This window comes from Balaenoptera acutorostrata, chromosome 8 (genome assembly GCF_949987535.1).
Source record: "Balaenoptera acutorostrata chromosome 8, mBalAcu1.1, whole genome shotgun sequence".
Classification (NCBI taxonomy): Eukaryota; Metazoa; Chordata; class Mammalia; order Artiodactyla; family Balaenopteridae; genus Balaenoptera; species Balaenoptera acutorostrata.
Genome location: NC_080071.1, coordinates 16,677,361 through 16,704,304, shown reverse-complemented (window position 1 = coordinate 16,704,304; position 26,944 = coordinate 16,677,361). Strand labels below are relative to the sequence as shown.

The following is a 26,944-nucleotide window of genomic DNA, read 5'->3' as shown; positions in this document are numbered from 1 at the left end:
TTTTTTCATATAGTAAGGAAAAAACTCCACATTTTAATGAGAAAATCAACTTGCAAGGGCCAATTTTAGAAATATTAGAATCTCAAAATTTTCTTAATTTATATTTTACTCAATTTTGCTAACACTGTAAAGATAAATATAGTAATGATTTCACAAAGAAGAAATAGAAAATGAGAATATTAATTGGATTTCTAATCTTTGTTCCACATCTTTTCTTTTTAATTTGAGAATTACTACAACTTTCATATGCTGGCAAAAACTTTTATAGAAACTATAGATAACAATAGTTTCTATAACCCTTGGTTTTATCAAATATGTACATTTTAATTTCACTACCCAGATTAACAGTGGTAAGTATGCCTCTGTATATGTGAGAAAGTGTATGTGTGAGTGGGATTATGTGTGTGTATGAAATCAGCAATACCACCCATCTCCTGGTCACTCAAATTTGAAACATTAGAGTCATCTGTGACTCCTCTGTTTTCTCTTGCCTTGTATTCAGTCACCAGTTCTGACATATCACTTCAAAATATACTTGGGATCATCTCTACTTATAGTTCCTGTCCTTCCTCCTTATCTGCTTCAGATTCAAAACACAGATACATGCACACACACATACAACTGAAAATTCAATTACATGCCCATCTCTCCTGAAGCTATCCTGAATTTGTTCTTTATCATTTCCCTTCATTTTAGCATATTACTACACATTGTTTTTTATTTCTAAGGCAACTGCTATAGACAAATTCCTATCTAATCATATCTACATGAATATAATAGCCAGTAGGGAATCCTGTTAAATTCAAGATTCTCCTATCTATAATATTTGTTATATAAAACTTCAGATATATCTCTTCCTAAGTATCATTTTGTTCATGGCATATTTCTGCTCCAACGCCTCCATGTTGCCTACCATGACATGTCTAAACAAAGGCAGAGGTATTGTTTTTAAGATTCTTCATCATCTTCTCTACGTCTGTGATCCAGAATGGCTGGTTACAACTTCCATTCTAGTTGTACAAGGTATAACAAGGCCTCATAGAGTTTCTGTCTAGACTCTATCACCTTTTTCCATTTAATCATCCAAAATTTCTGCATTTTAAAGACTGCTTTTCTCATTACCTTTAAATTTTTTTCTTTATTTTTTTAGAACAAAAACTATCTCATTTTATTTATATGAGCTCTATTTTTTAATGAAGATTAAAAAATAAACATTCTGCCCCAAATTACAGAGAATCCATATGTAGAAAACTATATATATGTGTGTGTATATGTATACATATATGTAATATATATATATACACACACAGAAGAAAACATTAACAGCCATAATAGTGGGTAAGTATAAAAACCCTTTTAGTCCCAAATTACGTGAGGAAACATGTAAATAAAAATATAATTGCCATGGTAGATTTAGAAAATAAAAATTAAGTTCTCTGCTTTCTCAATCACAATTTACAAAACAAAAGAAAAAATGTATTTGGTCAGCTTGAATATATAAACTCTTAAGAGTAAAAATGAAATAATAGCCAGATACAAAGCCCAGTTTGCTTATAATCCATGTTCTTAACAAGTAGTTTCACTGTCTTTGATCTAATCAGAACTGGCTTTCTCCTCAATATGCTTTTCTTCCTGCCCAAAATGTTATCTCCTTTCTATCTAACGTGGTTCCACACACATCCACCCTATAAAGCCTGGCTCCAAATACACCCTCTTATAAAGCTTTCCTTCACCTCACCTCCATACAATGGTACCTCTAAACTCATATTTCTATATACCATATTTTTTAATACATTTTCTGTCTTGCATGTATAACATTCTCTAATGGAGAACTGTATCATTTGGTTTTCACGGCTACACAACTAGATCTTGATAAGTGCAAATACATAAGATAATAAAAGATTTTTGTTTTATACAAAGATGAGGCTGTGAATGAAAGCTGAAAACTATAATTGCAATTCTGGGAAGAAAGTGTCTACCTTTAAAAAAACTGTTCAAAGATCAAAGTTGGAAGTCTTACACTTCCAGGTTTCAAAACTTATTACAAAGCTACAGTAATCAAAAAACTCTAGCACTGGCATAAAAACAGACACATAGACCAATGGAATAAAAAGAGGGCCCAGAAGTAACCCCTTACAGATACAGTCAAATTGTTTTTGACGAGAGTACCAAAACTACACAATGGGGACAGAACACTCTTCAAGAAATCTTGGTAAAACTGTATATATACATGCTGAAAAATGAAGTTGGACCCTTACCTTATAACACATAGAAAAATTAACTCAAGTAGATGAAAGACCTAATCACAGGAGCTAAAACTCTAAAACTCTTAGAACAAAGCATAGGGGAAAAGCTTCATGATATTAGATTTGGCAATATTTTCTTATATATGACATCAAAAGTGCAGGCAAAAAAATAAAAATAGATAAACTGGACTATATCAAAATTAATAACTTCTGTTTTTAATCAGAGGATAAAATCAACAGAGTGAAAAGGCAACCTGTAGATGGGGGGAAATATTAGCAAATCATATATCTGATAAGGGGTTAATATCCAGAATTTATGAAGAATTCATACAACTCAGTGACAACAAAAAAACAAATACCTCAATTAAAACATGGGGAAAGAACCTGAATAGACATATCTCAAAAGAAGACATACAAACGGCCAAAACACACATGAAAAGAAGTTCAACATCACTAATCATGCAAACCAAATCTACAATGAGATACCACCTCACACCCATTAGGATGGCTACTATCAAAAAAAAGAAAGAAAGAAAGAAAGAAAAAAAGAAAATTTTAAAAAATGTTGGCAAGGATGTGGAGAAACTGGAACCCTTGCGCACTGGAATGTAAAATGGTACAGCCCCAAGGTTCAGATCAAGACGATGGAGTAAGAGGGCATGAAACTCATCTCCCACCATGAACGCATCAAAAATACATCTACATATGGAAAAATTCTCACTGAAAACTAACTGGAGATTGGCAGAAGAACTGCTGTACAATGAAGATTGTAAGAAAGATATACACATAATTGGATAGGAAGGGAAGAAAAGCAATTAGTTTGGGAACTGTGCCCCTGGAAACGGACTCAGAGGAAAATGCAGATTACAAGGGGGGGGACACCCACACTGAGGAGTGAGCAGTTTGAGCCACATACTGGACACCCCAGTCCTGGGGTCCTATGTGGGAGAGACAAGCCCCCTTGGCTGGTTGGAGGACCCTTGGGACTAACGGAAGGGCTGTGGGAAGCCCAGACTCTGCTCATAGGGAGTACGCACACTGGCTTGCCCCTGAGGCAGGGAGGAGAGAGGTTTGCTCTACCGGCTGCTGAGTTTCTTGAGACTGCCTCACAGCACACCTCAGACCAAGTTGGGCAAAAATTCTGGCCCCACTCACTCCACATCACAGTGCAGCACCGGATCTGGGACAGCCATGACTGGGGAGAAGACTCGACTGTGGGACGCAGATGCGACCTGGTCCCAGGGCTTAGCATCGATGGGGAGGGAGTGGCATTGTTGGAGCTTACCCGGTGCAAAAAAAGCGGCCCAGATCTCTGATGGCAGCTACTAAACTTCAGCTCACCTGCCCCATACACACTGAGAGGCCACAAGGGCCCCACCTTCCCTGCAGAACAGTTCACAATAGGGCGGGAGCAATGGAGGCTGGGGGCAGTTATCTGCTGTGAAGCACAAAAGGGACTTGCACCCAAGGCTGCATCTGAGCAGAGCTGTGGTCACCTGCACAGGCAGTGAACAGGACTTTGGTCTGTAGCCAACATGAGCTGAGAGTCCACATGGATTCCACTTGTTTCAGCACAATGACCCTCTGAGGCAAGGGTCCCAGTACAGGGAAAGGGGAAAACACACACTTAAAGGGAACAGAGCAAGCTTGAACTCATCCCTCAGAGTTTCTGCTCCAGCAACTTGGGATCAGACCACACCCTCTATAGGGTGGTGATGGCCACTGAACTGAGAGGAAGTCCCAACTCACACCCGATGCCAGCTCTATCCCCTCTACCTCCAGACCCACATCAAATCCAGCTCTCTCACAGAGGCATTGGGCATATGTAGACTGCATAGGGATGCTCTCACACAAGAGCCACAATCAGTAAATGTTTCACCTAAATTAAAAGAGGCAGAGAAAGTTAAGCAAAATGAAAAGGCAGAGGAACTACTCTCAACTGAAAGAGCAAGAGAAAAACCTTTGAAAAAATAAATAATGAAACAGAAATAAACAATTTACCAGATAAAAAATTCAAAGCATTGGTAATAAAAACGTTAAAAGATTAGGGGAAAAAATAATGTATACAGTGAGCATTTTAACAAGGAACTAGAAAATATTTAAAAATATTTTAAAAAGACCCAATCAAAAGTGAAGAAGTCAATAGCTGAAATAAAAACACACTAGAAGGAATGAATAGCAGACTAAGTGATACAGAAGAACACATAAGGGATCTGGAAGATAGAATAATGGAAATCACCTAATCATAACAGCAAAAAGAAAAAGTAAATTTATAAAAAATGAAAAGAATTTAAGAGGTCTCTAGGATAATATTAAGTATACCAACATTCACATTATAGGGGTTCCAGAAGAAGGAGAGAGAGAGAAGCAAATCAAAAATGTATTGAGGCAGTTACGGCTGAAAACTTCTCAAACCTGAAGGAAAAAAAACCCAAACAAACAGATATCCAGATACAGAAAGCACAGAGGGTTCCAAACAAGATGAACCCAAACAAATCCACACCAAGACATATCATAATTAAAATTGCAAAACTTAAAGAGAGAATTCTAAAGACAGCAAGAGAAAAGCAAAAAGTTATATACATGGGAACCTCCCTAAGCCTATCAGCTGATTTATCTGCAGAAACTTTGCAGGGCAGATGGTAGTGGCATAATATACTCAAAGTGCTGAAAGGGGAAAAACCTGCAACATAGGATATTCTACCCAGCAAGATTAAATGACTACCAGTTTGAAACAAGTAGATATAATTATGGATCAACAACTATGAACCCCATGGCAACCACAGTTGTGACCACCTAGAGGCATGGGATAGGGAGGGTGGGAGGGAGACGCAAGAGGGAGGAGATATGGGGATATATGTATATGTATAGCTGATTCACTTTTTTTATAAAGCAGAAACTAACACACCACTGTAAAACAATTATACACCAATAAAGATATTTAAAAAAAAACCTACAATAGAGTCACCAAAACTAAAAAGAAAGGAACACAGCATACTACGAAAGAAAATCATCAAACTGCAAGGAAGAAACAAAAAGAAGAAGAAATGAACGGAGAAGAACTACATAAACAACTGGAAAACAGCAATAATTACATAGCTATCAATAATTATTGGGTTGGCCAAAAAGTGCCTTCGGTTTTTAAGTAAAAATAAAAGACATATTTTTCTTTTTCACCAAGAACTTTATTGAACAATGTATTCACGCTTTTGTTCCACTACCTTCCACCATTTTTCAGGCAACTTCATAATTCCATCTTCCCAAAACTTTTTATCTTTGAGCAAAGAACTGTTCCAGGTGCCTTTTACAATCTTCCATGGAATTGAAATATTTTCTATTAAGAGAATTTTGTAAGGACCTAAATAAATGGAAATCTGAAGGTGCAATGTCTGGTGAATACAGCAGATGAATCAGAACTTCCCAGCCAAGCTGTAACAGTTTTTGCCTAGTCATCAAAGAAACATGCAGTTTTGCGTTATCTTGATGGAAGATTATGCATTTTCTGTTGACTAATTCTGGACGCTTTTCATCAAGTGTTGCTTTCACTTGGTCTAACTGGGAGCAGTACTTGTTGGAATTAATTGTTTGCTTTTCCAGAAGGACCTCATAATAGAGGACTCCCTTCCAAGCCACCATATACAACATCACCTTCTTTGGGTGAAGACTGGACTTTGGTGTGGTTGGTGGTGGTATATTTTGCCTGCCCCATTATCTCTTCTGTTCCACATTATTGTACAGTATCAACTTTTCACTGCCCATCACAATTTGTTTTAAAAACAGACGTTTTCATTATGTTTAAGTGGAGAATTGCATGCGGGGATATATGGTCAAGAAGGTTTTTTTCGCTTAACTTATGTGGAATCCAAACATCAAGGAGATTAAAATAACCGAGCCGGTGCAAATGATTTTCAATGCTTGATTTGGATATTTTGAGTATGTCAGCTATCTGCCCCATGGTATAATGTTGACTGTTCTCAGTTAATGTCTCTATTTGATTGCTATCAACTTCAACTGGTCTACCCGACCACAGAGCATCGTCCAGCGAGAAATCTCCAGCATGAAACTTTGCAAACCACTCTTGACATGTTCGATCAGTCACAGCACCTTCTCCATACACTGTGCAAATCTTTTTGTGCATTTCAGTTGCATTTTTACCTTTCTGTAAATAATAAAGCATAATATGCCGAAAATGTTGCTTTTTATCTTCCATCTTTGATATTAAAATGGCTACACAAAAATTCACCAATTTTGATGTCTTTTTTTAGGTGCACACTGATATGACAGCTGTCACACAAAATCTAACAAAATTGTCTTGAATGAAGTTAAAGAGAACTAAGTGCTACTAGAGCTATCTTATGGAAAAAAAACGAACAAACCTTTTGGCCAACCCAGTACTTTAGATGTCAATGGACTAAATGCTCTGATCAAATGACATTGGGTGGTTGGCTGGGTAAAAAAATAAGATCCTTATGTATGCTGCCTACAAAAGACTCACTTCAGAGCTAAAGACACACAGATTGAAAGGGAGAGGATGGAAAAAGATATTTCATGCAAATGGAAACAGCAAGAAAGTGGGGGTAGCAATACTCATTTCAGACAAAATAGACATTAAAACAAAGGCTATAACAAAAGACAGAGAAGGGCATTATATAATGATGCAGGAATCAATACAAGAAGAGGATATTACATTTGTTAACATATCTGCACCCAATACAGAAGCACCTAAATATATAAAGCAAATACTAACAGACATAAAAGGAGAAATTGACAACACTACAATAATAGTAGGGGACTTTTAACAGCCCACTTACATAAGTGGACAGATCATCCAGACAGAAAATCAATAAGGCAACAGTGGTTTTAAATGGCACAATAAACCAGTTGGACTTAATAGACAGCTACAGAATTACATTCAAAAACAACAGAATATACATTCTTTTAAAGTGCACATGGAACATTCCCCAGGATAGGTCACATGCTAGCCACAAAACGAGTTCCAACAAATTTAAGAGAACAGAAATTATATCAAGCATTTTTTTTTTTCTAACTACAATGGTATGAAACTAGAAATCAATTACAGAAAGAAAAATGGTAAAGAACAAACACTAAACAACAACAAGATTAACAGCATGCTACTAAAAAAACCAATGGTTAATGAAGAAATCAAAGAGGAAATAAGAAATTAACTCAAGATATATGAAAATGGAAACACAACACTCCAAAATCTATGGGATGCAGAAAAAAGTTTCTAAGAGGGAAGTTTATAGCTATACAGGCTTTCCTCAATTAAAAAAAAAAAAACCTCAAACAACCTAACCTCCCACCTTAAAGGAATTAGAAAAAGAAAAGCAAACAAAGTCCAAAGTCAGAAAAAGGAAGGAAATTATAAAGATCAGGGAGGAAATAAATAAAATAGAGATTTAAAAACAACAGTAGAAAAGATCAATGAAACCCAGAGCTCGTTTTTTGAAAAGAGAAACAAAATCAACAAACCTTTAGTCTGGTTCACCAAGAAGAAAAGAGAGAATACTCAAGAAATAAAAATTTTTTAAAAAATGAAAGAGGAGAAATAACAACTGATATCATAGAAATACCAAAAAATAGGAGATTAAGAATAGTTATAGGCCAACAAACTGGACAAGCAAGAAGAAATGGACAAACTTCTAGAAACATGCAAAATGCCAAGACTGAATCAAGAAGAAACAGACAATTTGAACAGACTGATCACTAGTAGTGAAATTGAATTTGTAATAAAAAATTCTCCCAGTAAACAAAAGCCTAGCATAGAATGGCTAGGGGAATTCTACCAAACATACAACAAAGAATTGATACCTACCTTTCTCAAAGTATTCCAAAAAACCAAAGAGAATGAAACACTCCGAAATTCATCTTACAAGGCTACCATTACCCTGATACCACAATCAAAGATAGTACAGAAAAATAAAGTTACAGGCCAATATCTTTTATGAATATAGACACAAAAATCCTCAACAAAATATTAGCAAACCAAATTCAACAATACAGTGAAAGGATCATACACCATGATCAAGTTAGATTTATTCCTGGAACTCAAGGATGGTTCAATATTTGCAAATCAATGAATGTGATACACCTCATTAACAAAAGGTAGGATAAAAATCACATGATCATCTCAACATATACACAAAAAGCTTTTGAAAAAATTCAACATCCATTTATGATAAAAACGCTCATCAAAAAGGATTTCAAGGGACCATATCTCAATGTAATAAAGGCCATTTATAACAAACCTTAGCTAATCTCATACTCAATGATGAAAAGCTGAAAGCCTTCCCTCTAAGTTCAGGAACAAGACAAGAATGCCCACTCTTGCCACTTCTGTTTAACATAGTATTGAAAGTCCTAGCCACAGCAATCAGACGAGAAAAAGAAATAAGAGGCATACAAATTAGAAGGGAAGAAGTAAAACTGTCATTATTTGCAGAAGACATGATATTTTACATAGAAAACCCTAAAGTCTCCATCTGTGGACTATAAGAATAAATGAATTCAGCAAAGTTGTAGGATACAAGATTAATATACATAAATCTGTTGCTTTTCTATACACCAATAATAAACTATCAGAAAGAGAAAGTAAAAAAAAAAAACCCCGTTTAAAATCACATCAAAAATAATAAAATACCTAGGAATAAACTTAACCAAGGAGGTGAAAGACCTATACTCTGAAAACTATAAAATATTGATGAAGGAAATTGAAGATGATACAAAGAAATAAAAGGATGTCCCATGCTCTTGGATTAGAAGAATTACTACTATTAAAATGGCCATAGTACACAAAGTAATCTACAGAAATCCCTATCAAAACATCCATGAAATTTTTCACAGAACTAGAACAAATAATCCTAAAATTCATATGGAACCAAAAAAGACTCTGAATTGCCAAAGCAATCTTGAGAAAAAACAACAAAGCTGGAGGTATCACACTCCTTGACTTCAGTCTATACTACAAAGCTACAGGATTCAAAACAGCATAGTACTGGCATAAATACAGACACCTAGATCAATGGAACAGAACAGAGATCCCAGAAATAAACCCACACACCTTTGGGCAATTAATCTATGGCAAAGGAGGCTAAAATATACAATGAAGAAAAGACAGTCTCTTCAATAAGTGTTGCTGGAAAAACTGGACAGCCACATATAAAACAGTGAGATTAGAAGATTTCCTCACACCATATACAAAAATAAACTAAAAATGGATTAAAGACCTAAATGTAAGACCTGAAACCATGAAACTCCTAGAAGAGAACATTAGCAGAGCACTCTTTGGCATAAATTGTAGTATTCTGTCTCCTAAGCAAAGGAGATAAAACAAAAATGGGACTTAATTAAACTTAAAAGCTTTTGCACAGCAAAGGAAACTGTTGACAAAATGAAAAGACAACCCACTGAATGGGAGAAAATATTTGTAATGTTAATATCCAAAACATATAAACAGCTCATACAACTCAATATCAAAAAAACAAACAATCCAATCAAAAATGGTCAGAAAGCTCGAATAGACGTTTTTCCAAAGAAGACATGCAGATAGCTGAGAGGCACATGAAAAGATGCTCAACATCACTAATCATTAGTGAAACGCTAATCAAAACAACAATGAGGTATCACCTCACATTTGTCAGAATGACTATCATCAAAAAATTGACAAATAACAAATGTTGGAAAGGGTGTGGAGAAAAGGAAAACCTTGAACATGGTTGGTGGGAATGTTAATTGGTGCAGTCACTATCAAAAACAGTATGGCGGTTCCTCAGAAAATTAAAACTAGAGCTACCATAATTCCACTCCTGGATATATAGCTGGAAAAAGTAAAAACACAAATTTGAAAAGATACATGCACCCCAATGTTCATACCAATACTATTTACAATAGCCATAATACAGAAACAAGCAACATAAATATAAAAAACGCAATATAAAAAAGAATGAAATTCTGCCATTTGCAGCAACATGAATGGACCTAGAGAATATTACGCTTAGTGAAATAAGTCAGAGAAAGACAAATACTGTATGATATCACCTATATGGGGAATCTAAAAAATGACAGAGATGAACATATATAGCAAAATAGAAACAGACTCAAGATATAGAAAACAAACTAGTTGTTACTAGTGGGGAGAGGGAGGAGGTGCACATTAGGGGTATGAGATAAAGAGATACAAACTACTATGTATAAAATAGATAAGAAACAAGGCACAGGGAATTATAGCCATTATCTTGTAAAAACTTTCAATGGTGTATAATCTGTAAAAATGCTGAATCACTATGCTGTACAACTGAAACTAATATGATATTGTAAATCGACTATGTTTCAATAAAAAATAAATAAATAAAAATAATAAAACCATTGCCACAACCCAGGATCAAGCCAGGGACCTTTAGAACTTCAGTCTAAGGCTCTCACAACCAAGCTATTTCAGCTACTTCTGGAGAACTTTTTCCACATATCTATGATGAAATGTTTGTTCTGTTGTAACAAAAAAGGTCAGTATATAGGTTCAGCTGGAGGTGGTCATTTAACAAGTATTACAGTGGTGATGAGGCAAGGCCTCATTTCTAAGCTAGAAGTGATAAATAATTTTACTTTTCTCAGTTGTTTTTGTTTTTTAACTGCCCTGTAATTTGTTTTTCTCATTTAAAAATAAGCCATAGGGACTTCCCTGTGGTCCAGTGGTTAAGACTTCTTCCAATGCGGGGGGTGCAGGTTTGATCCCTGGTGGGGGAACTAAGATCCCACATGCCTCGTGGCCAAAAAACCAAAACATTAAGGAAAACAGAAGCAATACTGTAACAAATTCAATAAAGACTTTAAAAATGGTCCATATCAAAAACAAAAACAAAAAAAAAATGTCATAGACTTATTTCATGTCAAAAAATAAAATAAAATAAAATGGTACAGCTGCTACAGGAAACAGTGTGGTGCTTCCTCAAAACACAGAATTAGCATATGATCCAGCAATTCCATTTCTCGAAAGAACGGAAAATAGGATCTCAAAGAGATATTTATACAGCTATCTTCATAGTAGGATTGTTCACAGCAGGCAAAAGGTAGAAGGAAACCAAGTGTCCACTGACAGATTAATGGATAAACAAAAGTGGTATATACATCTAATGGAATATTATTCACCTTAAAAAGTTAGGAATTTCTGACACATGCTGCAACATGGATGAACCTTGAGGACATTATGCTAAGTGAAATAAGTTACTCATAAAAATACAAATGCTGTATGATTCCAATTATATGAGTTACCAAGAATATCCAAATTCATACAGACAGAGATTAAAATGGGGGTTGCCAGGGTCTGGGGATAGTGGAGAATATGGAGTTGTTTTTTAATAGGTATAGAGTTTCAGTTCTGCAAGATAAAGAGTTCTGGAGACTGGTCCCTCAACAGTGCGCATATACTTGTAGGGTAGTGAAAAAACTTTGGGTTATTCACCTTGGGTTAGTACCAGAGGCCAGCCAATTAAACTGACAAAAGAGTAACAGGAGAAAATGCATATACATTTTATTTTGATGTTAATGTTTTGGTTTTTATGTATATGGAGGTCTTTTAGAAAATAAAGGAAGACCCAAAAGAAGTGGTTAAACTCGGGCTGGGGTTGGGGGGTCTTAGATGTCATTGTAACAAATGGTGATGAATCATGGAAAAGACAAAGGAAAAGGTATTTGGGCTTTTAGGGGTGGTAAAATGTGGGAAGGCAAATATATGGGGGAAGCTAACAGAAGATAAGGGTTATTTAGTAAGGTTGAGTTTATGCAGTCATCTCAGTGCCATGTCCATCACCAGTGATAAAGGTTATTGTTCCTTTTCTTGTTCAAGAGACAGGGGCATCTTCACGAGGGAAACTTGCCTTGCTTTTAGGCAGACAAGGGAGGGAAGACAGCTTTTCCTGTGCCTGTTTTTTCTAAATTGCCTTTAGTCAAAATAATCTTCATGCCAAAGTGGTATATTTAAAGATGGCATATTCTGACCCCCTTCATACTTAACACTACTGAACTATATATTTAAAAATAGTTAAGATGGTAAATTTTATGTTTTGTATAGCTTATTATAATTTTTAAAAAGTCAAAGTAATAGTTGTTAGAAAATTAAATAGATTGTCGAGGGGTAGTTCAGGTGTAAATGGAGTTACGCAGCATGCTTTCTGCCTACAGTGGTACACAAATGTGTCCCTGAAAACATACTTAGACATGTTGTAATCAACTTTCTTATTTGAAAGGAAAGTTATAGTGAAACAGTATTATTATTTCAAAGATAATAATAATACCTATCATCTCTATCTTCTTCAAATAAATATATATAAATGTATATATTTATGTGCATACACAAACACACAGAGACAGAGATTCTTACACACCACTTCTAACTGGGGAAGTGAAATTAATTCTACACATGAGCACATTACATAAATCAAAGTATTATAGAAATTATTATTATCTTCAGAGGCAGAATTTTTGCCAGCATATGAAAGTTGTAGTAATTCTCAAATTATAAAGAAAAGATGTGGAACAGAGTTCAGAAATCCAATAGTCTCATTTTCTATATCTCCTAGTGCAATCAATGCTGTATTTATTGTATTTTAATTCATAGGAAAGATAATCCATATAAAGGTATACTTATGAGATTGAGCACAGAAAAAATATATACTATGGTTTATTTCTGTTTGATATAGTAAATAAACTCTTTGTCCTTTGAGAGCATCTTATTCAGAATTTGTATGCTACAGCTCCTTTCCGCTAATATCGCAAGACCGCTAGAGTCTTTTTCTCTTTATCAGCTTGCAAGCGTGCATACGTAAGAAGCAGTTATTTGTCTAGGATATAAATAGCTGAAATAAATTTCCTATTTCCTCATTTTTTTCCCTAATGAAATATATTTAAATGCCAGCTGCATTATAACCTTCAAACAACTCAATACCAGAACTTGAAGTGCTATTAAATGGCTGAATACAAGTAAATGCTAAAAAACCTTAACATTTCGTTTTAATTGGCCACAGCTATTTTATAAATATTCACTCAATAATTACTGTTAATTTCTTATTCAAAAAGAATGGCATAGTAAAGGGAGAAGCCAATTGCTTAAAAAGTTTCCTTGCTTAGTCCAAAAAAGAAGGCTAGGACATAAAAGAATTGCACAGAATAATAATGATAATGAATCTAAAAATTTCACTAGGAACTCAGCACAATTCTATCCTTCATCATTTTTAGTGTGTTCATACGATAATATAATTTGTTGTTTATGTAAATATATTCTTTTTACTCTTCACAGTCAGGGGCTATTATATCCATTTTCTTGTTCTCAAGGCTAAACCTATATTAGGTAAATGACAGGGATTGGTTGGTTGACTGATTACTTGGTTTCATCAGTGAAAGCAAACTGGGGCTTAGAAAATTAATGGCTTACCCAAGATCCAGTAGAAAGCCACAGAGCCAGATCTTAAACCTATGTGTTTTGGCTCCATACCTAGAGATTTTCCCCCTAATTATTTGAAAAATTTCTCCACAGTAGGCTTTTTGTTCCACCTATTTGTTTTGCGTATAATGGAATACAGTCATGTACGTCATTGATTATAATCATAGTCATATTGCTTTCTCTGCTTCAGAAAAGCCTAGAGGCATGGGATAACATTGGCTGCAGACAGCTTTTGCAAACCAAATTGTGATTTTTGCTGGATTTCATGGAAATATAGCTCACTCTTTTCAAAAAATGATACAAATACACATGCACAAACAAACATACATCTATGCATTTGCTTAACATTTGTTCCATTGCTTTTGTATCTTTATGGAGTTTTATATATGCATAGGTCTGCTATATTTCTAGCATTGTCTGTTTCAGGATCCCAGTAAATATGTAACAGCTCTGTGTATTAGTAAAGGGAAATTATAACATTTAGTTGCTTAAGGTCCACTCAGGTTACTCAAATGAGAGTTTCTTAAAGAGGCCTCCCCTTACTGCTCTATTCTCTATCGCTTACCATTCTTCATTCTTTTATTTGTTCTAAATTCCATGAAGCAGAGACTTAGTTTTGTTTACTGCTATATCCCCAGCACACAGAACAGTATTTGGCACATACCAGCATATTAGGTGCTAAAATAATGTGTTTAATATCACTTAATGGGTTTCTTTAGTTTGGTAATATATTCTCTCTCTCTTATTTAAATATTACTTGAAAACTCTTACATTGAAAACCAAACAAAATGACACTTATTTACTTGCTTTTTTAAACAGAAATATTTAGGCCCAGTTTCTTAAATTCAAACTATATCAATTTACAAAATATTAGACCCGTAATAGATGAGAAACATGCTAACTAATCCCTAATGCTGATCCATTGACGCAAGTTGCTAGTCATTTTTCTCAAAGTTCTGAATAGAATTTTATGACATTGTACTATTTTTTTTTTTTTAATTTATGGAGGATGGGCAAAGGGGAGAGAGGATTGCTTATAGCTGTCTGGAATTTTATTTATATTTATATAGATTTAACCACAAGAATCCCAGAAACTGAGGGCCTTCAAAAAAGTAAGAAATTTGGTAAGTGCTTCAGCCTTCACTGTACTTAAAATATCCAAGTACCATGATTCTTTGTGATACTATCATTTTATGTCCCTCAAATAATTAAAGATAATATATAAGTGTAATATAAAATTTAATAAATATATTAAGTAAATAAGCAAATTAATATAAAAATTTAAACATCCCTAGGGATGGACATTCTAGAACTTAACTCCAATTTGTCCTGATGTTTCATCACAATTGCCTCCATGAAAAAACATTTTTTATTTAGTTTCTTCTCTTTGAAAACATGGGATATTTACTTAGATTTATTCCTCTTGTAAAACAATTAATAAAGACAAACCTCAATTAAACAGAGTCAGGATATCAGAAGGGGGAGCTCCCATGCCCCGCATTGACAGTGGAGACCAACAGGAAGAAGAGAGACTCCCCTTCTTTCCCAGCAACAACTCAGCCAATGAAAAGCCATGGACTTTTTTTTCCCACCCTCCCAACTTCCTTCTCCTCCCTATAAATGTGTCTCCCTTTCCTTGCTGTGCAGGGACTTGCCTGTGGTTTGCCATGTTTGTAGACCCTGAATTGCAATTCTCTGCTGATCTGAATAAGTACATCTTTGTTGGAGATGGCAGTCTATTTGCTTCAGGTCAAAATTTTGGTGGCTCTTTTCAGGGACCAGAGGAGAATCCCTATGGCTCCAGGGCTGCGGAACAAACAGGTGTGGTACCTACAGTTGAGCCCATTGTTTCTCACTGCATTTCTCGCCAGCACGGGAATGTGAAGTTTTTCCTGGATTTCAGCTCACATCCTCTTGTGTTTGAAGCCCTGCAGGCTTTATTCAGGATCTATTTAAAGGCTTTGTCTTTCTGGTTAAGGTTTTGTTCTGTGTGTAACTACTCCTTTGGCACTTTGGTGTGATCTTGAGATCAGACTATTTCAATTGAACCTGTCTAAAAATGCCTTTGGCTCAACTCTTTCAGGAAGGGGCTGCTTCAGATGAAACTGTTCTGGTTTTTCAACTTTTGGCCTATTCCTTTAGAAGGGCTGTCCTCTGAAGACTGGCTAAAAAACAAAAAAAGCCTTCAGCCTGGCTCCTCCAGGACCAATGTTTTCTAAGGACTGGCTAGGACTGGCTTGCAAGCTTTTGAATTAAGCCATTTGTTCTACAAACTGTTTAAACTGTTTGAAAATTTTCTTTGCTCTAAAGGAAAAACCTCCAGGAAATGGGATCCCAGTTATCTAGCTTTTTTGAGGGTGCCTTCCCTACAGGGACTCTGGCTAATTTTATTTTTAAAACCAAGGTCCTTCCCCATGCACAATTTCTAAATAAATGGACTGACTTGACCAAAGGCGATTTAGAATCTCAATGGCCATGATGGGGAACTTTTGAAATCCCTAAACTTAATTTCCTTAAAACTGAACTGGTTCAAAAATTTCCAAAACTGACTGGAACACTTATTTCAATTGGTATTTTGAGGCTTCCCAATGTTATCAGGTATCTAAAATTGCCTCTCTGCAAAGTATGATTTTAAGATTAACTAAGGCAAACAAATGATTAAAGAGAGAAACAATGGCTCCCAAAGCCCCAGGCTCTCCTTCCTTGGCTTCTTTGTCTTAGGCTCTGCTTCTCGTCCCATCTTGTCTCGATTGCTCTTCTCCTCATGTCCAGATTCCACCTTTGGTGCCGCCTGCCTCCATCCATTCTATGCTGCCTCCAATATACCCTCAATTCCCCCATACTTAATTTTCTTGCCAATCTTTCCCTTTTCTCTGAAACTCTCCCCTCTCCCTTTTCCTCTTAAAGTTGTCAGAACATGTACCTTTAAAATTAAGCTTTCTGAGGTTCCAGAGGCTAAACCCTTAGTTTCTTATCTTCCCTTGACTAAAGCTGAACTAGGAGCCATAGTCAAAGATTTTCCCAAAGTAACCAAAGATCCTCTCGGATGGTGGAGAAATTTATTTTATACTCATTCAAACTTATCACCCTGGTTTCTCTGACTTATATCAGCTAGATCATATGCTTGTCAATTAAGGTCAGGTCTAGTATTGGATGAAAACCACTAATTGGGAAAGTTCTGCAAGGTCACTAGAATTATAACCAGGAGAACAGCCCACTAACTTATTACATGATCAGTCTCAGACAATTGCTAGATGACATCATTGAGCAATTCCTAGAGTTTTTCCAAAGCCTGTTGATTAGAAAAAAATTCAGGCTTGCACATAAAAATATGTTGAACCTGTTCGTGATTTTTTATTATTGAATTCAGACTGTTTTCAAAGAAAATTCTGGTCTTCCTTAAGATGTTGATTCCATCCAAGTAGCTCTTAACTCTAGTTTATTAATGGGCTGAACTGGGACCTCTTCCTTCTACTAAAAAGGACCCAGATGGAATGGGAAACTATGTCCACTCCACATTTACTTAATCTGGAAAGTAGCTCTCTTACTCTAGATGAGTCACCTCCAAAGAAGGCCACCGAAATTCTTCATCTTCAACTCCAGCAAATGGAAACTCCTACACAAAACCGAAACCCTCTAGTTTCTGCTATTAATGCAAAGAGCCAGGACATTGGAAAAGAGACTATTACAAATTTAAGCACTTCAGGCACCTTCAGCCCTCTAACCAGCCTTCCCAACGTCCTTATTCTCAATGACAGGGCTCTGGGGATCTACAGGGGCTCTTCCCAGTTCTCCCTCCTGACTTGGAGAAACATTTCTTCCGATTGGGGAGGAATCTCTTCCTGTCCTAAATGACACCACAGCCACATGCTTAGTGCTCAACCCCACTACTATAAAGCAACCCCTCCCTCGGAGTACTAAAATAGTTCAAATAGTGGGGATTTCTAATGAACCTCAAGAGGTTCTTGTCTCTGAACCTATTCCCTTTTGTTTAGGTCCTTTGAGAGATCCTCACTCTTTTATCCTTAGTTCCTCTGCCCCTATTCAGTTATTAAGCTGAGGCTTAGAGAAGTATCATGCCAGAATTTATTTCTCCCAGAGGGGAAATAATTCTAAAAATTGACAGTAGTCATCAAAGTAACCCCCAGGTGAATTAAATAGCCCTTTGACATCTTTTATTTGTTCTTACTCTGATGGTACTAAAGCAGATTCTGAAAACACTGGTCACTTGTCCCTACTGAATCAACTACCACTTTCCATATGGGCAAAATCTTCAACTGATGTGACAAAATTCACAGCGTACCTCCAGTCAAATTTCAATTAGATACCTCAAAACCTCTTCCCAGAATTAATCAATATCCTATAAGTAAAGAAGCCCTTCAAGGCATAAAGTCCATAACAGAAGATTACGTGGCTCAAGGACTCATTACCCCTTGTACTAGCCCTTGTAACACTCCCATTTTACTGGTGAGAACACCTAAGGGCTGAGGGTAGAGGTTTGTCCAGGACCTCAGAGCAATAAACAACACTGTTATCCCTGGACACCGTATTGTTTCTAACCCTCATACCTTACTAACATCCATTCCCACTGGAAGTAAATTCTTTAATGTAATTGATTTATGCAATTTATTTTTAGTATTCCAGATGATGAAGCTAGCCAGTACTTATTGCCTTCACTTGGGAAGAAAAAACAATTCACCTGGGCAGTAATGCCTTAGGTTTTACTGAGAGTCCTTCTTATTTCTTGCAAATCCTGAAGGCGGATCTGGATGACATCAAGTTCCCTAGAGGTTTTACTCTGTTGCAGTATCTGGATGATTTGTTTCTTTACTCTCCTTCTCAAGTGCCCTCACAGGAAGACAGCATCTGCTTGTTAAAGCCTTTAGTCTTAAAGGGACATAAGGTCACCAAAGGAAAATTGCAGTTTGGCCAAACCCAGGTTTGATATTTTCTTCTTTTTCTTTTTTTTTTTTTTTAATTTTTGGCTGCATTGGGTCTTCGTTGCTGCATGCGGGCTTTCTTTAGTTGCGGCGAGTGGGGGCTACTCTTCGTTGCGATGCATGGGCTTCTCACTGCGGTGGCTTCTCTTGCTGCAGAGCACAGGCTCTCGGTGTGCAAGCTCCAGTAGTTGTGGCACGCAGACTCAGTAGGCAGCTCACGGGCTCTAGAGCTCAGGCTCAGTAGTTGTGGCGCACGGGCTTAGTTGCTCCATGGCATGTGGGATCTTCCCAGACCAGGGCTTGAACCCATGTCCCCTGCATTGGCAGGCAGATTCTTAACCACTGTGCCACCAGGGAAGTCCCCCAGGTTTGATATTTAGGGCATATGCTATCAAAAACAGGGCTCTACCTAGATCCACAGAGACTTCATGGTATCCTAAGTTTCCCCAAAACCAAAAGTAAGCACCAACTGTGAGGTTTCCTTGGGCTACTTGATTCTTGCCAAAATTGGATTTGAAATTTCTCTCTTATGACCAAACCTCTGCATGTTTTACTCAACAATAACAACCCCAACCCAATTTTATCCAGTTTTATGGAAAGAACTGGAAGACACAGCTTTCAAGGCCCTAAAGGAGAGTTTGATGAAGCAACCTGTCCTTGGGCATCCCAATTATCGGATTCCTTTTTCCTTTTTGTATATGAAAAGGAAGGGAATAATCTTGGGGTACTCACCCAAAAATATGGAGACCACCATCGACTCATAAGGTATTATAGCCAGCAACGAGACCCTGTGACACCGGGATACCTGTCTTGCCTCAGTGCCATATCAACCACTGCCTTTTTTGGTTAAAGCCACCAAGAAAATTGTTGTGGAATTCCCTTTAACTATTTTTGTACCTGATGCATTAGAAGCTATCCTGAATTCTCACCACATTCAATATTTCTCCACCAGCCGTCTTACCTCCTATGAAGTTCTTTTGTTAACTGCCCCTCACATAACTCTTTTCTGTTATAATAACCTTAACCTGGCTACTCTTTTCCCCTCCATCACCCACAAAGTTCCTCATGACTGCTTAACACTGATGGACCACCTCCTGACTCCTCATAATGATCTATCAGAAATTCCATTAGGTAATGTTGACTTCTGAAGGTTCACCAATGGTTCTTATTTTAAAGGTGACAATGGCAAATAGTGCTCTGAGCATGCTATCATAATTTGTTATGATGTTGTTGAGGCAGCATCTTTATCTGTGGCTACTTCAGCTCAACAGGCTGAATTACACACTCTTACATGGGCTTGAACTTTAGCCAGGGACAAAACTGTTCATACTGACAGTAGATAGGCTTTTGAAGTAGCTCATGATTTTGGAATGTTGTGGAAGCAACATTTCCACAACATCCTTATTTCCAGTGGAAATAACATTAAAAATGGCCCTTATGTTCAGGAATTATTGTGCACAATAATGTTACCTGCCATTTTAGCTATTATTAAGATTCTGGGATATTCTAAACTTGAAATCTCTGGTCGCTAAGAGAAATCACCTTGCTGATATTTCTGCAAGGAATGCTGTCCTTAAAGAAACCAACAGCATCCAAAACCTCTGTCATGGTCCAAAAGGTATTTCCAAATTATCCAAATGATAATTTAGAAAAACTGGCTTGAGAGGTCCAACAATTGGCCTCAGAAAAGGAAAAACAAGATTGGAAATTCAATTATTGTTGGTTTGATAAAAAGAGAAGGCTCTGGTTTGAACCAAATAACAATGCAGTCCTACCTGAGACTCTAAAATGCTCACTCCTCACTACTGTACGTGCATTAAACCATTGATCTACTGACAAAAATGATGACCTTCATGAATCAGTATTGGTGGGGAAACATTAACAGGGCCACAAAAAGTGCCTACCTCACTGTCCCACTTGTCCAAAGTACAGCCCAGGGAAGTCTGTTCCTACTGCTCCCAGACATTTGAAACTGCCAAATGGACCATTTGAGGTCTAGCAACTGGATTTCATACAACATTCTCTGTCTAATGGATATAAATATGTCTCAGTCACAGTCTATATGTCTTCGCCGTGGAGTGAAACCTTCCCTTGCAGACCATTTACTGCCTCTTCTGTGGCTAAAGTTGGGAAAGATTATTCCTTCCCAGAAGAAGTCTTCTTGAGTTTCATAGTGTTCGAGTAACCCATTTTATTGGCCAGGTGCTTTGCCAAGTCTTTGCTGTTTGGCTGGTTTTACAGCACTGTCACTGGTGTGGATTGCAGCCTCAGTCCTCTGGTTTAGAAGAACACACTCAGTGCATCATTAAGACTCAACGGGCAAAATTTGTAGAGGCTCTCCAAATAGCTTGGCCAGAAGCACTGTGGTTGGTCCTTCTAAATCTCAGATTCACCCATTTTTGAACTCATAAACTCTCACCCTTTGAGATAGTGATAGAACGCCAGTGCACTTGGCTCTTGCTTCTTTTGACCCACAACTGCTAAAAGGAGAGGCCCTCCAATATTGCAAAGACCTAATTTGTTGTATTAAAAATCACTGAGTTTTCGTAGAGCAATCTGTTCACAGTGCACCCTTGCAGGACGAAGACCTCAAGCATCATACCTTGCAACCTGAGATTTTGTCTGTTGAAAAAGACACTTCCAGAAGTACTCTCTTCAACCTTGCTGGAAAGGTCACTATCAGGTTACTGCTAAGCAACCCTTGTGCCACCAAACCCCAAGGAATAGACTCTTGGATTTCCATGACACACACACCTAAAAATGAGCGCCAAGCACTGACTGGACCCGCACATAATTTGGTGGCCTAAAAGTAAAAAAAATTCCCAGTATTGAAGGAGAGGACATCTGATGAGACAGTTTTCCCAAGATATCCAGAGCAGGCCTGTTGGAAGTTTGCTGCTAAACCTTTGATAATGATATAACACATCAGATGATCGCCAATGTCTATGATCTTGACAACATAGAGACTTTAAATAATAATGCCTGAGAGTCCTCCCTCCTCACCCTCCTTGTTACCCGAATATGACTTTAATAGGTTTCCAATCTGAGCACTTTCCCTCTGACATGAGACACCACCCAGGAAAGATCCTTCCTGACACGGAGGGACAAAAACCACTGAAACCTGAAAACCTGACTCTTGATCAGTGATGCTTTTAGAGAAAGATCATGATCAAAAGAGGGATATGTAAAAAAATTAATAAACAGAAACCTCAATTAAATAGAGCTTGGGCATCAGAAAGGGGAGTCTCATACCCTGCAAGAATAGCAGAGTCCAACTGGACAAAGAAAGACTTCTTTCCTGGCAAGAACTCAGCCAATGAAATGCCATGGACTCTTTGTTTACTACAGCCCTCCCAACTTCCTTTTTCACTCTATAAAAGTGTTCTCCTTCCCTTGCTGTGTGGGGACTTGCATGTGGCTTGCCATGGTCGCAGACCCTGAACTGCAATTCTCTGCTGATCCTAAATAAACCCATTTTTGCTGGAGAAATATCTGGCAGTCTATTTGTTTCAGGTCAACACTCTGAACACATCTTCAAATATTTGTAGATTGATATTAAAGCCAAACACAACATTAAACTATTTGGACAATTTTCTGAATGCAGTCATAAAATATGCTGAGATGTTTTAATGAATTCACAGTTTGGGCAGTTCAGACCCTTTCTAAATAAATATCAACTCTAGTTTTCACTAAAATAAGATCTTTTTAAACTAATTATTTATAAATCCCATCTTTTTATATCTTGATATTTCAGTCATCACTGAGGCTAGCTTTATGTGTCATCTCTTGAGATGTAACTATCCAAAAACCAAACTGTAATACCAAAATTGGAAAAAATATAGTTTTCTACATCAAATGAGTATTAACAGCTTTTTACATCTTTTAAATAAGTTTGGATGTCTGATTCATGGTGTGTTTCTCAACATTAGTTGTTCCCAGGCAGTCACAATTGAGTCATTCAAGATGACTTGCAAATGTCCTCAGTGAACTTCACACACACTTTATGATTTGTCTAGGAATTGTAGATGGTATTTCTTTCTTTTTTTCTTTTTTTTTTTCTTTTTTTTTTTTTACTAATTGCATACACTGTGCTGTCATAAGAATAAAACAGAAAATGATTTATTTCACTACTATTATTTGCAAAATCTCAAAATTCAAGCAATAATATCTACAGTAGGTATGGCATTTTTTTATAGTTTTTATACTGATATTTGAATCCTACATTTTTAAAATGTTGAATTGTTCCATAGTTTAAGACTTAAATCTTCAAGTACTTAATACACTCAGTAATTCTTAAAACAAGTAATACCACTGGCCACAGATATTTTAAATGGATGCTCAATAATGATGTTGCTTCTTTTTTTCTTTTGTGACGGCTCTGTATTAAAATAGTTCTTACCTTAATTTTATACTAGATCTGATATAAAATTTAATTTTATATGTTCTGATAGTTGAAAATGAAGATTTAAAAAAATTTGAAATAGTGTGTACATGGTTTTCCTGAACATATAAGTATCACATTTTCCCATTTTATCACAACATAGTATATAAAACAAGGTAATAAAAGCAACATTATAACATTATGAACTCAGCATATAAAATGCTCAAAATTACTTAGAAGAATATGCTTACTGTATTTCTTTAAAAATTCAAATGTACCTAAACATATACACACACACACATACAAATAAGGACAGAACTACCTGTAAAATTATTTAAGCCTTTGGAATGCAAAAATGTTAAATTTGATGCTTAAGCTATTTGCTAGGAACCAAAAATATCCATAATATGTAGTTATTTGTGGTTTTGTTGAGAGAGACATTTCAAAAGCATACAGGGGTATACAAAACCAGTTACTTAGCTATCAAATGAACCTTCTGACAACCCAGGCCAGCATCTCAACAAGGCTTGGATTAATTTATTTTGGTCTTATTTGAAGTAATCCAGAAAGGAGAAAAAATCATGTTTAGTAAATATGTCAATGTCACCATCTCACTAATGTAATATAAGCCATTATATGTAGCAAACGTTGTATGCATCAACTATGTATAGGCCATTACATGTCTAAAAGAACAACTTCGTTTTAAATAGAAGTGTGTTCTGGAGGATATTTGTAAACTTGGAGATTTTCTACAAACTGAGGACCTATCTTTTCTAAGTGCCAAGAGTTTTCTTTATAAGGACTGTATACAAGGATGACAATACTGCCACTAAATATTCTGATTTTTATTACCTCCATTTAAAATATGTTCAACTATCTAGAGCATGGCTTACAGTTAATCACATAAGTGCTGAATTCTTCAGCATAATTTTTCATGCAGTATTATTATTTCCAAGTGAGTATTTCCTCCATGGCTGATTAACTGAGCTTTCTAATTATATCGATAAATAGCATCATAAATTGCTAAAGAGCTCACAATAAATAATTTTAAAGGGTCAAAGAATCACACAGGCAGTTGGCTATTTTTATGCTGGAATAGCAAAGCATATAGTTTTTCAAAGCAAAGTATAAGAGCTTTTTATACAGGCAAGAAAATAATTTATCAAAGATCATGTTTGCTCTATTTTTAGCAAGATAAAGCAAAGCAAAACAAAAAGACATCTCATGAAGGAAAAAAACCTGTTAGGTTTGTGTATTCTGCAATGTCTTTGCAAGTAACATATTTTGCTCTGCCAGAGAAAGACAGTTCATATCTCTCATCATACGTATGCACAGTTAATTCCTGCTATGGCAAAGGTATTCAGAACCATATAGCTCTAGATTTCAAATAATCTGAGTTAATTGAAGTTCTGAGATATTCTGAAATTTGGGGATTGCTAATATATAAGATTATAAAACAAATGTAAACTCACCCTTCTAATCTTACATCCGGCAGACTTCTGTTAAGGGCAATCAAATCGCTGGCCATAAGGTTAAACTGATTGATTTTAAACAGTTCTTTCATTTTCTCCTGGTCATCTTTAGGAATCAGCACAGCCTTTCCCATTTCTCCTGGCCCTTCTTGGTTTCTTGAAATAACAGCTGTAAGACACACACAGGTACACACATACATACAAACATACAGATAATGAACTGAAAATATAAACTCATGTGTTGGATTAGATTCTAAAGGGTATCAATTATAAACTGGCTTAATGATACAATCATCAAATCTCTATTGCCACTTACAAACCATGCACTAAAGAAACAACTTATTTTAATTCATTAACTCAATGCTGCATGTTGTCCTTCAAGTCTATCACACATCATATGATCTGACTAATCATTAAGACTTAATAATTAAGCAACACAAAACACCCAAACTTAAAACTTCTCTTTAATGTTTTTTAATACACTTATTAGAGAGGGATGAAGTTGAGCTCTGGGCAGACTAAGTTGTGCAAAATGATTAAAGAGAAATTTTAAAAATTTACCAAGATTAATTTATTTTCACATCCACTTAAATATTTTGGTATTTCAAATATCTACTGCCATTATATCTTTATAAAAGCAAGTAAGGTTGGCAATGCTTTATCCCCATCAGAATTTGATTTCTTTGTCAAATCATTTTCAAATAAGTGAAAAGAACTTTCATAGCGGTGACATGTAATTTTAAATGTCAAGTTGGATTTGGAGGCTATGTGTTCCATAACTGGAATTTCAGAGCAATATTCTGCGCTTGACTGTTTTTATTAAGCACACTCAGGATTCTATACAAGCTAATGTTCTTGCCATTTCCTCCAAGTTATCACCACACAAATGTCCCTTCTAGCAATAAAATACATGGTTCAATGTGTGTGTGTGTGTAGGCACATGCATGCATGCATATGTCTGTATGTATGCTAACATATAGTAATAAGCCAAGGTTCCAGTTAATCCTAATGTACCCTTAACTTACTTCTCATAATGATATTAAATTAGGTTACCATGAAAGAAACTGGTAGTTCTGGTCTTGATTCTTCCAACATTTTGCTGTATTATAGCACCTAACACATTAATCTTACTGAGTTTAATTTCCATATACTTTAAAGGGCAAATCTTTGGACCCAGATTACTTTAAAATGTATTTAAAAAATTAAAGAATATTAAAAAACTAAAACTAGAAATACCATATGATCCAGCAATTCCACTCCTGGGTACATATCCAGAAAAAACTAAAACAATAATTTGAAAAGATACATGCACTGTACCTCAATGTTCACTGCAGCACTGTGTATAAGAGCCAAGATATGGAAGCAACCCAAGTGCCCATCAACAGATGACTGAATTAAGAAGATGTGGCAAGCATATATATATACACACACATATATATGTGTATATATATGTATATATATGTGTATATATATAGAATATTACTCAGCCATAAAAAAGAATGAAATATTGCCATTTGCAGCAATGTGGATAGACCTAGAGAATAGTATGCTTAGTGAAATAGGACCGACAGAAAAAGATGAATACTATATGATATTACTCATATGTGGGATATAAAAAATAATACAAATGAGTGTACATACTAAACAGAAACAGACTCGTAGACATAGTAAACAAATTTAGGGTTACCAAAGGGGAAAGGGAGGGGGAGAGAGACAAATTAGGGGTATGAGATTAACAAATACAAACTACTATGTATAAAATAGATAAGCAACAAGGATTTACTGTAGAGCACAGGGAATTATACCCAATATCTTGTAATAACCTAAAATGGAATATCATCTGCAAAGAAAAAAAAAAATTGAATCACTATGCAGGATACCTGAAACTAACACAATTTTGTAAGTCAACTATACTTCAATACAAAATTAGAGGATAAAAAGCATGTGAAAATAATCCATAAGTTACAGCATTTCATGGAATATAAATTCTAATATAATATAAGAATATGGTCAAAACTAGGGTAGAACACAATAAGGAGACTTTCCTCTGATTTGACCATAGTTATAAAACATCGAGACTGATATTACTAGTACTAATATACAATGGGTCTTCCAGTAGATTATTTTCTGTGAAAGGTTATTCTGACTTTGGAATGGCAGGAGTCAAACTATAAAAGAGATTTAGGCATCTCTGGGGAACTTCAGATACGGGTATCATGAAGGTAATTAGTCTGTAAATCCTCTTATACGTAGAAAAATGGTAAGAACCGGGAAATTTTTAAATGAAAAAGATATATGTATTCGACCTAAAACTATTTAAAAAAGTTATCTTAAAGCTTATAAGACTCTCATTCACTTTAAGAAGCAAAAATAGAAATGATGGCAGGAATTTTATGAAAAAGCATGTTTTGTTCAATTTATGAATTAGAATTCTAACAGTAATATGTTCC

At 35.9% G+C, this 26,944-nt stretch overlaps 1 protein-coding gene across 6 annotated transcripts in view; it reads right to left on the bottom strand.

The window, feature by feature from the left end:
* The window catches only part of GALNT13 (polypeptide N-acetylgalactosaminyltransferase 13), a 574,171-nt gene that overhangs the window by 333,621 nt on the left and 213,606 nt on the right, over nt 1-26,944 (bottom strand). For 5 of the 6 annotated variants that reach the window (XM_057551814.1, XM_057551815.1, XM_057551817.1 and 2 more), the window contains exon 4: nt 24,495-24,663. In XM_057551814.1, coding sequence (XP_057407797.1) covers nt 24,495-24,663 — 169 coding nt within the window. Of the gene's footprint in view, nt 1-24,494; nt 24,664-26,277; nt 26,294-26,944 lie in introns of those variants that run through there. The other variant, XM_057551818.1, reaches the window with a different exon arrangement.